Source organism: Nansenia antarctica, assembly GCF_963989245.1.
Source record: "Nansenia antarctica genome assembly, chromosome: 3".
NCBI lineage: Eukaryota > Metazoa > Chordata > Actinopteri > Argentiniformes > Microstomatidae > Nansenia > Nansenia antarctica.
In genome coordinates, this window is record NC_137688.1 from 23,959,026 (window position 1) to 23,974,593 (window position 15,568).

The following is a 15,568-nucleotide window of genomic DNA, read 5'->3' on the forward strand; positions in this document are numbered from 1 at the left end:
TCGAATTAATGGGATCATTAAACACTTTTTTGTCCAAGATGTGTACTGTCGCCTAAACCACACATTATCAAAAGCTATCCCATTACGACCTCAAAGAGGTTTTGACAGCTGTTGACAGTATCTACAAACATGCTGTTTCTCTTGTTTCTCTTGAAACAGTTTGTCAGACTACTGTTAAAATAACACATCATGAAACGTTCAATTACCTAGCTGAATTGAGTGGTACTTTCGATCATAAGCCACAAAAGTCTCTTTAATACAGGAGTCATAGAGAGGACATCCCGTGACGACTTGGTCAGGAAAACCACTGTTGGTGGCCCACAAGATAATTATTACCTAGTTAATGCATCTTGGAGTAAAGAAAAAAACATAGTGGTAATTCCAATGTTCATTCACTCTGTTGACTCCAACATGATTATTTATGACTGAAACGTGTATATATGGCATTTACAAACTCATGAGCAATTAATGCTGTAATAGAAAGCAAAATATGAAAACACATTCCCTGTTACATTACATGAATTATATTGTAAAGTGATTTATCCCACTATACACCCCCAAAACATCACCTCTCACCCATCAATTAATAATAGGCATCTTATTACGTCTTAAACAACATTAGCAAAAGAAAAACCTGGCTCCTAAGTTAAGCACCCTGTCGGTAAGAGCAATCTGTTTTCTTCCAACACCGCTAAACCCTGGAAGCTGTTCAGCTTTTACAGTCCTTCAAATTGGGTCTGGAGCCGGAGAGGAAACACTAGTATCCTGTATATACAACTTCTGTCTGTCTGAGAGAGGAAAAAAAGGAAAAGCACGAATGGAAAGCAAGTTGTGTCGGCCAGGAATCAACCCCATCTGAAGTGCCCCGTTCAACTGCTATAGATTGAGCGGTAGGTATTGAAAATAAAAAACTTATTGTCCTTTTTTTTTAAAAAGTTGAGAGTATCTTCTGAGACATTTTATTTCACTTAATCACAATGTTAAATTCGAATGATTTAAAAATAATAGTTTTCTATACACATTTTTCTTTTATGAAATGATTTAGGGTGAAGTAAATTGACATTTACATTATAGAGAACATTGTGTATGAAATTAAAAGGCATGATATGGGATATGCAAACTCAAAGAAAAACTTTGACCTGGGTTAAGATCCAATACTCACATACATAATTCTAACCTTCAGCGTTATGGAGTTTAATGTAACAATCCCTCCTCTTGACCAGTAGCTTGGGGCTCTAAAACCATGTTTTTAATCATTGTATGATGTAGGCCTATATACAGCAAACTTCACACCCCATCTATTGGAAGAGTATCATTACTGCAGGGGGAAGGTTGAACTAATACTCAAGAGTATAACAGAGACAGGCTGGTGGAGGTAGAAATATGAGAACGGGCCCATTGTACAGCATGGAATGGAATGAGAAATGGTATCAAACTATCAAACATGTGTTTCATACCATTCCTCATTCCATTCATTACAATTAGCCAGCCCTCTGATTTCTACCTCCACTAACCTTCCCAGCAGTATACAAATGTAAATGAAGACAATTCTTACACCTGATTAGACTCATTTAGTAGGGCAGGATCTAACCTGGAGAAGTCTTTCTTCTCACCTTGAGTGCCAACGAGACATGGAAGATTGCCAACGTGATTAACATATGACATTGTTTTCTTATGAAATGAGCAAAGATGACCTTCTTGATGCAGGCTATTTCCACTCAGTTTTTGTTTTGTTTTTTATTTAAACTCAGTGTTCATGTTTAGATTTCTAGAATTAATTGAGATATTCAAGATGCTTTGTCTACCTTCCCTTCTAATTTCACAAATATCTCATCATGTCATCTTAATTTACATAGTCTTTCTTGCTTGACTGTCCACTTTTTCTGTTTCTCAATAGGACCACAATGGAAACCAATCCAAGTCCTTAGCCCTTACTAATCCTTGACCATGTTAATGTGTATTATTGCCATCAGTCCATCACTGAAACAACTGTATGCACATTTTAAAATCTAATCACAGCCACATTGCCATTACAGTACACATTCACATTATTTACAATCCACAAGTTATTACTGTAAGTTTCTAGCAGCAATTAAAATTCTAGGCAAAAGGAATGTCAAAATAAAAGAGGCTTCGGTTCAGCAGTAAAGAAGTGTGCAACTTAACTTTCGCATTGTTGACACAGTAAGTGGTGCTGCTCTACACTCATTCAATTATTTGAATTCATATGGAAATGCAATTGCATTTAAATGTTGCATTGCGGTCTCAGTGAACACCTTTTTGCATAGTTTGCAAAGCCAGAGTAGAGTTGGAGAGTTCAGTAAGCGTGAAACCTTCCCTTTTCGCTAGGGCCAGCCCCAACCCAGAGTCCCTCAGCTGGGGCAGAAAGAGCAGTGGAGCCCCCCTGTGAGGTCTGACACCGTCCCTGCCTTCACCAGGCTCTGGAGGAGAGCCCTCTCCTGGTCCACGTTGTGCATGGCCTGCGCCAGCATAGCTGTCATGGGCAGGCTGTCGTAGTAATGCAACGGCGCCTCCTTCTGGCTGAGGTTGTAGCCGAAGCCTGCTAAGCTGACCTCGTCACACAGGTAGGTGGCCAGGTTGAGGGCCGTGGCGCCCAATGTGGGGACATTCTGCAGAAAAAAGGAGAGCAAAGAATGTGTCGGTCAGGGAGGCAAAGGTCAACAGCGTGTCTCTCTTAAATCTATGTTTAAGAAAAAAGGACAATGCCGTCTTGGGTCTGAGAAGGAGCTGTAAGTTTGTTCGGCTGGCACTAAGCATTGATCCATCCATGCCCAGGTATTGACACATGTTATCACAGGTTCATCTTGGTGTGAGTGTTCCATTTTCAGACTAGAAAGGGAAGATAACTAATCTACCGCACAAAATATTCAAATTGGCATGAATGTGTGTGGGTGACATGTCATTTCCGAGTACAACCATATCAACACGGTGGGCTGGCTAAAGGGTAGGGTTTTATGCAGAGTGTATTCAGTGCAATACACGGAATGCTGCAGATAGAAATGCAATGACAAAACTCACTACTTCACATCACAAAGGCATGTCTGTTCTAGACTACATATTTCTATCCCAACGTTCCACAACAATGTGCCCTGCTGTACACACCCCCTGTAACTAGCCCCAAGGGGGTATTACTGTACCTGGTCCCAGCCCCAGAGGTGTGGCTGTGGGGTGGGGTACTGCAGAAGGTCCAGTGCCATCTCACTGATGACCTCTAGATTCAGGATGCGGAACTTGGATGGATTTACCGGAATTTCATCTGGCACCTTCTGCCAGAAAAACAGCCAGTCCCAAAGTGACTGTGAAATTAAATCAAATCTTATGTCAGGTAAAGTGAAGGAGAAGGCCAGTGGCATTTCAGATATCTACCCATAAACTTGAACTCCTCATAACAAATTCAACAACAACACAACCAAATCGGAAATCCGTCCTTGGGTTTGAGAAAGGCGCTATATAAATCTAAGATATTATTATTATTATTATTACAACTAGATGTCTTTCTCTATATCGATTTAATTGACAACTCACCACACTGTGTCTGTTAATCATTGCTCTGATCCAGTTGAAGTCCACAGCCTTGTAGATGACAGCCACAAACTGCAGCTCAGGGTCCACGTCCTCCCAGACCTTGGGGCTGCCCTCTGGGTAGCTCATGCGGATGGAGGTCCGGTTCCCTACGTCTTTACTGTATTCTCGTAGAGGTCCACTGTTCAACCTGTATAGGAGTGACCAGGCTGTCACTATTAACTACAACCTTAAACTGTGACTCTGTTATGCCTTTCTTAGGAAATAGGGTTTACATTGTTCTCTTTATGATGATGACTCCGTTCCACACAACCGTAAAGCAGGTCTTAACTCTTTGATGACTATTGGTCAAGTGTATCTTAGGTCTAGGAGTTTGTTTGTTGAGATGAGACAGATGCTACTGAGAAATTCCATAGAATAACATTTAATTATTCCCGGCTGGATTCGTTTATGTTTAGGTGAGGGGCGGAGGGACATTATGTTTGATTGGTTACTGTGGTTAGTTTAATTATTGTCTTTCGCCCTCTCAATTGTTAAGGCCAATGCACACGGCGTGCGATTTTGTCGCTCGACAACATTCGATTCTCAATTCACACCACCGAAGTGTGTGGGTGTGAATGGAGAATCGAATGTTGTCGTGCGACAATATCGCATCGCACGCCGTGTGCATTGTCTCATTCAAAACAATGGAATCGAATTTGCGGTGCGACAAAATGGCACACAGTGTGCATTGGGCTTTAGACACTCGATTCACGTCCTCTCCTCCGTCCAGCGCTCACTAGTCAAAGCGCATTTGAGAAGAAGATCGAGGTTCCTTCCGTTAGATACTCCGCTTGATTGCTTCTTGAGAAGAAAGTGAGTGGAGATCTGGAGGAGAGGATGCAAGGAATCGAGTTTCTAACCATTAAAGAAAGGGCCTATAATGTGAGCTGTGAAAGGCAATTCCTCTTTCTCACGTTAATACTCATTCTACGAAAAAATACACTTCTTCAAACAATCACATGGCAAAAAAGGGGTGTCATTTCTCACCTAATGACAGTATCAAACTTGTTAATCAGGGAGCCCAGCTCCAGACCACGAAGTATGCCTCCATTTCCCATGACCACACAGCGGGTGCACTCCTTGCTCTGCTGCTCAAGGTTGGGACCTGGGAGGAGGCTGAGGACATCCTTCAGCTTATCACGCATCCCGTGGAATCCAAACGGGGGAGGGTACTTTAACATCCCTGGGGTCAGGGGCGTGTCCTGCCACAGGAAGGGTTCGGTCACATGACTAGGATTATGGAGTCTTCTCGCCACTCCCTTCCTGGCGAAACCTGGTCGACACTCTTTCTGCAAAACTCTCCGGACATAAGAGTGTACCAGCTGAAAAGAGCATAGACTTGTATGAAAACCATCACAAATACAGTTAGGAAACTCATGGTGTAATGCTTAGACAGTAAGTAGGTCTTACCACTCTGTGGAGAGGATCCACATGCCACGTCAAAGGCTTCTGAGTATCGGTGTCAAAGTGAGGAAGCGTTACAACCGCTAGTGATATCAACACTAGTACCACCAACGGCACCAGGAAACATCTGCAAGAAAGTGTAACAGTGCTTATTCTTCTTCAGAAACCTCAACTCGTTCGCAATCTATAGCCAAATCCTCTCCACTTTCTACAGCTCATTCATTGAAAGCATCCTGACCCTTTCATTCATATGGTCGTTCCATTCCCTCAATACCAAAGACAAAAAACACCTTCATAACATAACCAAAATCAGCTCAAATATCATAGGTGTTCCACAAAGAAAGTTGACCCAATTTCAATTTCAAAGCTTGATCTGTTTCCAATTGCACTTATTCAACAAGTAACATTATGGACTATGAACAATGGGATTATGGCACTATATGACCCACTGAACCCAGTGAACCCAATTTAATTCGCTTTGGATAAAAGCATCAGCTAAATTGCAATACCACCTGCTAAATAAATAACCTGCTGAATAAATAACCTGCTGAAGGATAGGGTTCCCTTTCTGCTGTCACACAAACAATAAGCACCTTTTGTTCTAAGTAAATAATGTTTCCTTACGACATTGTGTCACACACACGCACACATATATGTTACGGTACATGTGGGAAGACGGTACTAGGGTTAGGGTTAGGTGCTACGTCGACTTGGTACATGATGGCATGTCTAACCCTAACCCTAATCCTATCCCTAACCCTAACCCTACCCCTACCCCTACCCGTAGCACCGTAGCACCTAACCCTAACCCTAGTTTTCCCACATGTACCGTCTTCCCACATGTACCGTAACATATATATATATATCGTAGTGTAGTAGTGTTGTGTAGTGTAAGTGAAGAATCTCAGAGTGTAGTAGATTAATGATTTTGAAATGAGGCAAGAACCTGCAGCAGTGAGTTCCTCCTTTAAGATAATGTTCCACAGTATGCCTTATTATTTGACACACATATAGGCTAACATTAAAGGGCCACACGCCACACCTCGTATTTCTAACCTTTTGAAACAAAAAAGTATAGGCTACCTCTTATTTTCAGAAATGCTGTTATTCAGTTCAGTTCAGTCTAGGCTGGCAGCAATATGAGGTTGACCAATTCAAAGATGACTTCCTGATGCTATGACAAGCAGCACTGTTGTTGAATTTGAATGACACTGACTTATTTTATCTTTGAGAATGTGCAATGAACCACAATAGCCTAACCAAAGAGCTCTACACCACATACATATCTTATCATGATCCAGTTCAATTGGAACAGAATATTACAGAATAAATCCACAGACAAAGTGACATTGGACCTCTCTATACAAAGTCCTCGTTCAACAACACTGATCTGATATATATTAATCCATCCTGTATCCAAGTTATTGCACGTCGCATATAAACCTTCATTTAGTGATGACTCCTAAACGTTACCTGTAGGAGCCACGGCGCTTTGGTATTTTCATGTTGACATCAAGCAAATGGGACGTTCCGTGTCTGGTTCTCTGAACCTCTCAGCCTGCCCGTCATGTAACAAGTCCTGTAGGCAAATCATTCATCAGAAGAGACACAGAACTGCTCCTCCATAAGAAACATCCTCTGTAAAAACAGCCATTACTACTAGTAAATTATTTAAAGAGAAAGGTGTGCTGGAGGTGTGTTTTGTAGAGGTTACGTACGGACATGTAAGGACACGTTATGAGGGGCAAGCACACTTCACAATTTCCACGGGAATTGTACCTGTCTAGTTAACTTAACTGCACATTGTATTTCGAGATGCCTACATTACATTTCGATGTGAGTTTTGGCACGATAAGTATGGAGGATGAATCGTGACACAATGACAATGAAATACAATACTACACACATCGAAATGCAATACATCATGTGTAACTTTACAATGCAAAAATACGGAATATATGTGCCAAAATGAAATCAATCCAGCCGTATTGCATCTAGCTATGCAGGTCTGACGCTACGGACAGATAACATGCTGCCATGTATCGAAATAAACATGTTAATGACCAATGCGCCGAGACAGAAGAGGAATAAGTCTGTCACGGTTCACCGAGTGAGTCTTGGCGGAGTAATTGTTATGGATACATACATAGTAACACTGATACATAGGTTTCCAGTTACATGTTCCGCTACCTACCCGTAGACGCGAATATCCTTTCATCTTGACGATATATGAATCATTATCATTATTCCCAAACGTTTTTGAGAAACGTCACATTTTAAATGATTAGTTGACATGAAAGACCGTTTACATCCGTTAACGCTCAGTGCATTTCCATCGATCACGGCTTCCTGTAAGTGCAAATCTATTTGCATAAGCATTATGCCAGAATACGTGCGGCTAGGTGATCCATACTTCCGTTGCAAGAATGATCCTTCACATTAAAAGCACGCATTTTACAGCGCTACGAACAGAGACGTGATGATGGAGTTCCTTCACCCTGTACAGGACAATGATCTCGCCACAGATTTTTGTTAATGGAGTAAAACAAGCGTATATTTTGGTTTCTGATGGCGTTAGAGACTGTTGATCTAAGCTCACGAGGCATTTATAAGTTACATTCTTCAAGAATCAATGGCATCATTCATTAAAAAGTAAAAACATGGATGAACCAATTAGATTTCCCTTTGAACTAATGATGACACACACACACACACACACACATTGTAAGGGAACATTATGTACTTACTTACTCAACCTATCCTTTAGCAGGTGATTGTTCAGCTGGTTTCAGGTAAATCTGGTTACACAGGAAGTCGGGCCCTCATAAGAATGTGAGATGCACATTTGCACTGTTCAGATACAATGCACGACAATGTCTCAGAAAGATAGAAAGACGCATGACTCATGTTTTTGAACCATGCACTGTTCACACACTCCCTAATTGTTTTATCTTAAATATGATATTATCTAATTTATTCATATACATCGTATCATGCACCAAGGAATGGTATATAGCTCAGGGTATTGTTGTCCCTTTGAAGGGCCATTCAGATAAATGGGCCCCATTTATCTGACTCTGTCTCTGATGAAAGAATACAAACAATAAAGGCCAACTTTTACTTTGGAATTATTTGTCTTGGCTGTTTACCTTGCAACACTGAATAGAACGCTCAGAACGCCACAGGGTTTTACAACAGGCGGCATCACTCCTATTATATGTGACAGTCGACTCAAATTCAAATAAACTCAAATTCAAATAAAGAGGACAGTGTGAACCACTTCAATACATATTTAATAATATCAAACACAATAGGTGTACAATAGGATATCTGACATACAAAAAAACAACTGAAAGAGAAAATGTATCGCCTGTCATTTCAATAAAAGGTTATTTCAAAGGCTGCTTCAGATCAAAGATTCCAGTTCCTCCTTTAACAACCTTCCCCGTCACTAGGCAAGCTGAGGGAGAGAACAGCTTATCGTGGGAGCCTGTTGAGAGAGCAGAGCAGATAACCACACCAGATTCATTAGGGGTCACAGGGCAGTCAAAACAAATGCATTAAGCATTGACAGGTTTTGTTACATAGCAAAAGAATGAGAAGAGCAGTACTACATAGATGTTGTTCGGCCTTACCAAACATGGTGGCCTGCTTCAGGAACTTAAAGCTGGTCTCAAATGTCATCTGTTGCAGTGGCGAGGAGTTGGACTGGATGGCAAAGCGGTTGAGGGGTTTGTACACGCCCTCAAAGCACATGTAGTCAGCTACCAAGGACAAGTGCCTGGGGTCCACCTCAATCCCTACACAGAGGACAGTATGGCTTAATACATGTATTCAAAGACAACTTTACTCGACATATCTCCACTACTCATTCAAATTGTGGCGCAGCAGAAGTCCCTTTGTTTACCATAGACAGCGAACACGTCTTTGATTTCCTTCTCGATGATTCGCAGGGCCACCTCGATGCCGTAGGTGTTGGCCATGGTGTGGACCTCGTTGGAGTAGAGCCGATTCAAATCAAGGATCTGGAGATTAAGTGCATCATAGAATATATATCAAGTGGTGGAGACATTGCTGGGGGTTGGGGCTGGGGGCTATAACTGTGTTGTACTGTGGTACTACTGTTTTGTATTCTGTGTAGTTTGTGTTTATTGGAATTCCCCTGTAAAGACGACTGTATATGACTCACGTCACTATGTTTGAAGAGCTCGTGCATGTTGATGCCCTCAGTGTTGAGCAGTGTCTCCTTGCTGCCCTGACGGGTGGTGACCTCGCTGAGCAGACAGCGGGTGATGCCCTTGGTCTCCATCACCACAGCATTCTCGGCCGTAGTCGCCACCAGAGACGTCAGGTCAAAGTGTATCTTGCTGACAGGCAGCGTGAGAGTAACCTGACGACAAAAGAAATGCACAGATATAAAACATGTCAATTGATGTGAAGAAGCCATTGGGGATTTTTTTTTGCCTATAAGCCATTCCAGAGGTTACATATACATATACAAATGTACATATGTTGTCTTCAACATGAAGCTAGAAAGACTACTAAATAACTTCCAGATCAGACAGTAGAAGAGTCTGGGGGACACACCTCACACCAGAGCTCCTGTTGGCTGTCGTATACGTAGTCCTCGATGCTTGGGCTGGTGTTCAGCACAGCGTTGACTCTCATGCGGTCGAGTGTGCCTTGTGACCCCTCCTCTGCAGCTGCACCTCCAGACTCTGGAGCCGTGGGTGCGGGGGTCTCCTCTTCACCCTGCTCCTCAGGCGGTGTCTCCTCTTCTGCCTGTTCCTCTCTCTCCTCGGATGGGTCCTGTCCTTCCTCACCCGCCTCACCCCCCTCCTCGCCCTCCTCACTGTCATAATCAACCTACGGCACAACATACGGGATTAGGGACTCAACCCAGACACCTGGCTTTTACCCTTTGATTTACATTTCACTTTTATCTCATTGAGATCAAATGTAGACCTGGATGTACTATGTATTTGTTATAAACCATAGTTTTAGTATATGAACCAGTTGTGAACATATTTTTTGGTATTTGGTGAGGATTAGTGTGGAGAATCCCTCTTTCTCTCTCTTTCATTGACGTGCATGTCTCTACCTCTTCCTCTTGTTTCCCCCTCCTTTTAGCATCTGAGGCATCAGCGTCTCCCTCGTTCCCCTCGTCATCTACGATCTTGCTCTCCTCCTCCCCATCCCCATCTCCATCTCCAGTCTCCCCAAGGGAAACAATTACACAAATCAAACAAGGGTAAAAAAACATGAAAAAACCCACTTTGAACAATGAACTAGGCACATATTAAGAACAGTTACTCATTTAATTTTGCGGTTTTAGTCCAAACATTTAGTACAGGGGCTGAGTGAGGGAGGGAAATGGAATATTCCACAGTAGACATACCTGTCTCGTTAAGCCCTCTTCATCCTGGTCATTGTCCCTCTGTGTAGCCTTACGTGTCTCCACATTGTTGATAGAGGCCAGTTTGGCACAGCGCTTCTTAATAGCATCTAGCAGCAGGCGGAAGAACCTTGAGAGGAGGCGGTATTGAGTAAAGGTGGCAGTGGCACACTGATAATGTGAAATAGGGATGACACCCGCGTGCCGTGCACGCACAATCTCACCTTGTCTCCATGAAATGGAGGACCTGTTGTGGAGTCAGCATCTTGTCTTCCTGGTAGCGCTCTGGTGGGAGGAAGTGGAAGGTGATCTTGAAGATCCGGCTCTTCGCACTCCGGTATATCCTGAGGTTCTCCACCACGTCCACTTTGTGCAGGACCTTTCGAAGAGAAACAGACAAAACATTAATTGTCTAACAGAGGTCCAAACACAGAAATGAGAGGGTTTGTCTTTTCTCCCCTACTCATCAACACGCCTCATTGGAAAACAACTATATATAACTACAGGATGACTCCTAGTTGATGTTGAAAAACTGAGTTCATGTAAGCACCTCGGCTAGACACACACGAGTGAGCTTCTTCCTTAGGTTCTTCACCCGCTTCAGGGCTTTCTTGGTGTTCAACACAGGAACCCTCATCATGGGAGTCTTGATGCTGGAGCTGGCAATCATCAGGATCTCTCGAAGCCTGTGGGTGACAGAGACCACGTTGATTCACTTAGGTCTTGAATTAGGGGTAGTTTCCCAGAGTAGAGTTCTTAACAAAATCACACTTTTTTATGGAGACTCTACACGGAAGAAGCTCCCCCCCACCCACCCATTCACCTAAATGAGTCTAGCAGAGAACCTACCTAGGGATACCGAGTGTGACGTTCATCTCTCCCCTTCCGGCGAAGTGGAAGGTGTTGAGGGTCATCTGAGTGGAGGGCTCGCCGATGCTCTGAGCTGCCAGCAGCCCCACAGCCTCCCCGGGGTCACAGAGGGCACGCTGCCACTTCAGCTGCAGCAGGCGTCTCATTCTGGAGAGGAAACACTTATTAACAGGAGCTAGAACGGCTGCTAGAACCATGCACCAGCACACATAAGAGTTCAACGTCCAACATCAACTCGTCTGTCTTGGTCGGCGAAAGTGTGTACTGTTTTTGCAGACACTATTTACTTGTACTCATGTTTAGCTGAAAGTGTGTACTCGTAGACTATTTGAGTACTTGTTGACCCCTTGTTTAGATGTGTCTGGAAGTGTATGCTGAGATCGGTGAGATATGAGGTGAATTTTCACCTCTCTGTGCTTAAATCTCCTGAAGATCCTCTAGTTTCCTGTAGGTAGGACTCTAGGATGCTGTCAAACGTCTCGGACACAGAACCAAAGGAGATGTCGGGTCTGTGTTTAGCAAGGCAGGGCTCGGGGCAGCCGGAGGTCTTCTTCAGGTACTTCGATTTACTGGCCTCCTCCAGAGAGCTCCACCTATCCACCAGCTAAGACAGGAAGGGAAGGGTGTGTGTGTGGGGGGGGGGTCATCATACAAACATGTACAAAACTCAGTAAAGCATCATTGGATTTAGTAAGTCACACAAACTGGGCTAATAAAGCCCACAGGTTCTGAACTCTGATTAAATTGGATCTTGGAGTGGTGTGTGTCCTGTGTGTGGTACAGTACCTGCAGGGTAGCCGTGTCTCTGCCATTCGCCAGGTTCTTCAGACCTTCACTCTGGGCCTTCGCCTTGCTCCCCTTCTTCTGGGAGAAGAGCAGGAACGGCCCGTGTCTGGGAGATAACTGCTCCCGCTTGGCTCTCCACTTCCTGACAGAGTTGAAGTGGTTGGCTGCGGCCTTTGGATCCTGTTTGGCCAGGACCTCGTCCAAGCACTGGGACTTTCTGATCACCTACAAGCAGGAGTCAAACAACAACAACAACAATGACCTACAAGCAGGAGTCAAAGACTTTCTGATGACCTACAAGCAGGAGTCAGACTTTCTGATGACCTACAAGCAGGAGTCAAAGACTTTGAGGTATCTTCCAGGGTATTCCAACGTATTTTACAAACACTATGCATCAATTGGAAGAGATTTCTTAAACCCTTGAAGACAGCTTGCTGCTGAAATGTTGGTTAAATAAATAATTAGCATCGGAGCAAAAGTGTGATTCTTCCACAGATCATTTTTACCTTCAGCTATGAATTTAATCATTGACCGATTGATTGTCAATTGATTGATTGTATATAGTGTACATTTATTGAAGTTTATGTTATGTTCATTGTTGTGTCTGACTATATTTGTGTATTTGGCTGAGCAATCTCCCCGTTGAGGATCAAACAAATGATGCCATCTGATCTTATCTTTAAATTTCACAGTATGCAGTACATGGTGATACAATACTTTACATCTAGTGTTATGTTATGTTATGTTATGTTATGTTAATTTTATTTATAATGCGCCCCCCATCCAACTTTTACATCGGCCCGGGGCGCAGCCCGGGTAAAGGAACAGATAAAGACAAGGACAAGGACAAGGAACACAAAAAGCAAACAGACACAGACGACTTAAACAAACATCTCAAGGGATACAATTCACAACAAATAGGGAGTAGACTTAGGGAACATCATTGACGAAGAGGTGGGATTTCAACTTGGCTCTAAAGGAGTCCAGAGTGGGGGCAGACTTGATGGCGGAAGGGAGCGCGTTCCACAGGGTCGGTGCTATCACCGCAAAGGCACGGTCACCCTTCCTCTTGAGGTTGGTGCGGGGGACACTCAGGCTGAGTTGGGCGTCGGACCTGAGCCTGGGCCTTGAGGTGGAAGACAGGTCCAGGAGGTCCTTGATGTAGGGTGGGGCGAGACTGTTGAGAGCTTTGTAGACAAAGGTGCAGATCTTGAACTTCACTCTCTTCTTTACTGGGAGCCAGTGAAGGGAGATTAGGACAGGGGAGATGTGGTCCCTCATTTTAGAGCCTGACACCAGCCTGGCAGCGGCATTTTGGACTAGCTGCAGGCGGTAGATGGTCTTATCAGGAAGTCCAGCATAGAGTGAGTTGCAGTAGTCGAGCCTAGATGAAATTAGCATGAGGACGACCCTCCTCAGGTCACTGGGGGTGAGGAAGGACTTGATCTTTTTTTGTCTTTGCCAAATGTTGCATAAGCCCTTTGTAGAGGGGCATCAGAGCCGATTTCAATGTGTATAACTATTTGCAGATGAATGAGCCTGGCAAACATAGTGGAGAAGTCACACCCTCACCATTTATCAATCCCTTTGTAATGTGGCTGAACAAATCACACCCTGGCCTTCCTTTGTTGGGTTAGGCCCGTCGCGGGCACCATTCTCCCATGTTGTCCTTGACGCATGTTAACTTATGGTAAACATAAAGTCATATGTTGCTTTGAAACTGTTACATTGGTTATTTTGTTGATACTTTTCTGTTAAAACATCACAACATATTACAATGCAATGGATTCGGTGAGTAATCCCCACTACTACCTAGTTAGTGTAGAGTAGTGGGGATTACTCAGGAATCCATTGCATTGCAACATTTTGGCTTGACTAGCGAGTGTGTCATTGATTTTCAACTACACCTTGTATAGCATGGCACTTTCTTATCTCTCTTATCTCTTATCTTTAAGGATCTTATCTTTTAGCCAAAGTTTCAGATACCAACACTCTGAATCTCATCAATAAACACATAGAATAGCAGTTGAGATGGGCAGCTTCTAGGAGGTCTAATGATCACCTCATAGTTGTCCTCAATGAAGGGGAACTGTCTTTGCTGGAGGAACTGTGTCTTGGGGACGTCCAGGCCATCTTCTCCGTACAAGAACTGGACAACGCTGCCGTCACTGTCCCTCACAGTCAGGTCGTACTGCACCACCAGGCCCTCCAGGTGCTTGATCACACACCTGGGAAGAGGAGGAGAGGGTCAGAAATGTGGATTCTCCATATTATTTACAATATTATATACAATATGTTTTACAATTGTTGTATACTGATCTTTTTGCCCATCAATTCCCACAAAAAATCTTGCTCTGTCCATTCTTATGCCCGACTGAAACACGAACCGAAATTAAAGTAAGTCCTTAGACTTGATTGATGTATTGTTGTTTCCCATGTAATCTTTAATGCCACCTCACCTTTGAAGGTACCCTGATCGACTGGTTTTGACAGCAGTATCTACGAGGCCCTCACGACCAGCCATACAATGGAAAAAAAACTCCTGCAACAAAGAACCGTGATGATTAAAAACATATTTTATTATCTAACGGAACACTGATGTTACAAAAGCAGACACCACGGCCCGAGGCAGAGAGACGTTCCAGACCTGGGGCCTGATGCCCGTCAGGAACCGGCCGGAGATAAAGCCTCCGGAGCGAGGAGCCATGTCGTACGGCTGGAAGCAGGGCAGAGATTTCCCAGAGGGCATCAGGGGAGGTCGCCGACCCTCCAGCTCAATCTGACCCAGCAGACAGGAGATCTAAATAAAAATAAATTTAAAAATTATTCATGATTACAAATCAAAAGGGAACCCTCAGACTCAGAGTCACTTTTTATTACAGGACATTGTACAAGAGTACACAAGAGTACAATTATTTGGCTTTGGTTCCCCAACATTGGCATTGCAGCATTCAGATACAAAAACATAATAATAGTAAGTAACGTAAGTAAGTAAAATAAAATAACCAATTGAATTACCTACGTTGAAGAACCAAATGAGTACATTTGTATTACTAGCAATATGAGCACAAATGAGGTTACCCATCTTTATTTGTCGTGACGGCCTTAATATAGAAATGTTGAGCATGCTGTTTGTTGTGATGTGAACTATGCCGATACAGTATGCGCTTGCGTGGGCCGTGGTGTACCTGCATGGTGTTGACTGTGGAGCCTTTAGCCCCAGACACCACCATCAGCTGCAGGTTGTTCTCAGGGAAGCTGCAGTGTAGACCCACGGGCATGATCACCTGGCAGGACACAACAGCATGGCTAACCAGTCAGCAGAGCTCTTTGGACCACCATAAAGGATATCACTCAGCTGATTGAGATGACATTTTCATGCGATCATAATGTGCATAAGGTTTGAGATTGACTACAATGCCACATGCTAGATCCTCACAACATGTGGATGGGTGTATATCACCTCTGAAACCATATCAATATATCATAGTAAAGCAATATAGTCATCTCATGTGTGGATCCAAGGAA

The 15,568-nt window shown here is 43.5% G+C and overlaps 2 protein-coding genes across 2 annotated transcripts in view; both read right to left on the reverse strand.

Annotated features, from left to right (window-relative positions):
• Window positions 1–208: 208 nt before the first annotated feature.
• Window positions 209–7,322, reverse strand: st3gal5 (ST3 beta-galactoside alpha-2,3-sialyltransferase 5). Its single transcript, XM_080526856.1, has 7 exons — window positions 7,184–7,322; window positions 6,463–6,568; window positions 4,996–5,116; window positions 4,573–4,907; window positions 3,547–3,733; window positions 3,159–3,317; window positions 209–2,630 (listed from the first exon to the last, which is right to left on the reverse strand). Exons 2-7 carry the CDS (start codon window positions 6,492–6,494, stop codon window positions 2,373–2,375), a joined length of 1,092 nt encoding a protein of 363 aa, XP_080382982.1. The 5' UTR covers window positions 6,495–6,568; window positions 7,184–7,322; the 3' UTR covers window positions 209–2,372.
• Window positions 7,323–8,339: 1,017 nt separating this feature from the next.
• polr1a (RNA polymerase I subunit A) overlaps window positions 8,340–15,568 on the reverse strand; it is a gene marked incomplete at its 5' end in the record, with an annotated part of 17,734 nt that continues 10,505 nt past the window's right edge. Inside the window, 16 exons of the mRNA XM_080527096.1 lie at window positions 8,340–8,479; window positions 8,625–8,789; window positions 8,897–9,014; window positions 9,179–9,379; window positions 9,577–9,855; window positions 10,091–10,204; window positions 10,388–10,514; window positions 10,609–10,763; window positions 10,935–11,070; window positions 11,234–11,401; window positions 11,662–11,858; window positions 12,041–12,265; window positions 14,103–14,268; window positions 14,500–14,582; window positions 14,688–14,840; window positions 15,229–15,327. Of these exons, the coding sequence (XP_080383222.1) occupies window positions 8,379–8,479; window positions 8,625–8,789; window positions 8,897–9,014; window positions 9,179–9,379; window positions 9,577–9,855; window positions 10,091–10,204; window positions 10,388–10,514; window positions 10,609–10,763; window positions 10,935–11,070; window positions 11,234–11,401; window positions 11,662–11,858; window positions 12,041–12,265; window positions 14,103–14,268; window positions 14,500–14,582; window positions 14,688–14,840; window positions 15,229–15,327 (2,487 nt within the window). The 3' untranslated portion in view covers window positions 8,340–8,378. The remainder of the gene's footprint in view (window positions 8,480–8,624; window positions 8,790–8,896; window positions 9,015–9,178; window positions 9,380–9,576; window positions 9,856–10,090; window positions 10,205–10,387; window positions 10,515–10,608; window positions 10,764–10,934; window positions 11,071–11,233; window positions 11,402–11,661; window positions 11,859–12,040; window positions 12,266–14,102; window positions 14,269–14,499; window positions 14,583–14,687; window positions 14,841–15,228; window positions 15,328–15,568) is intronic.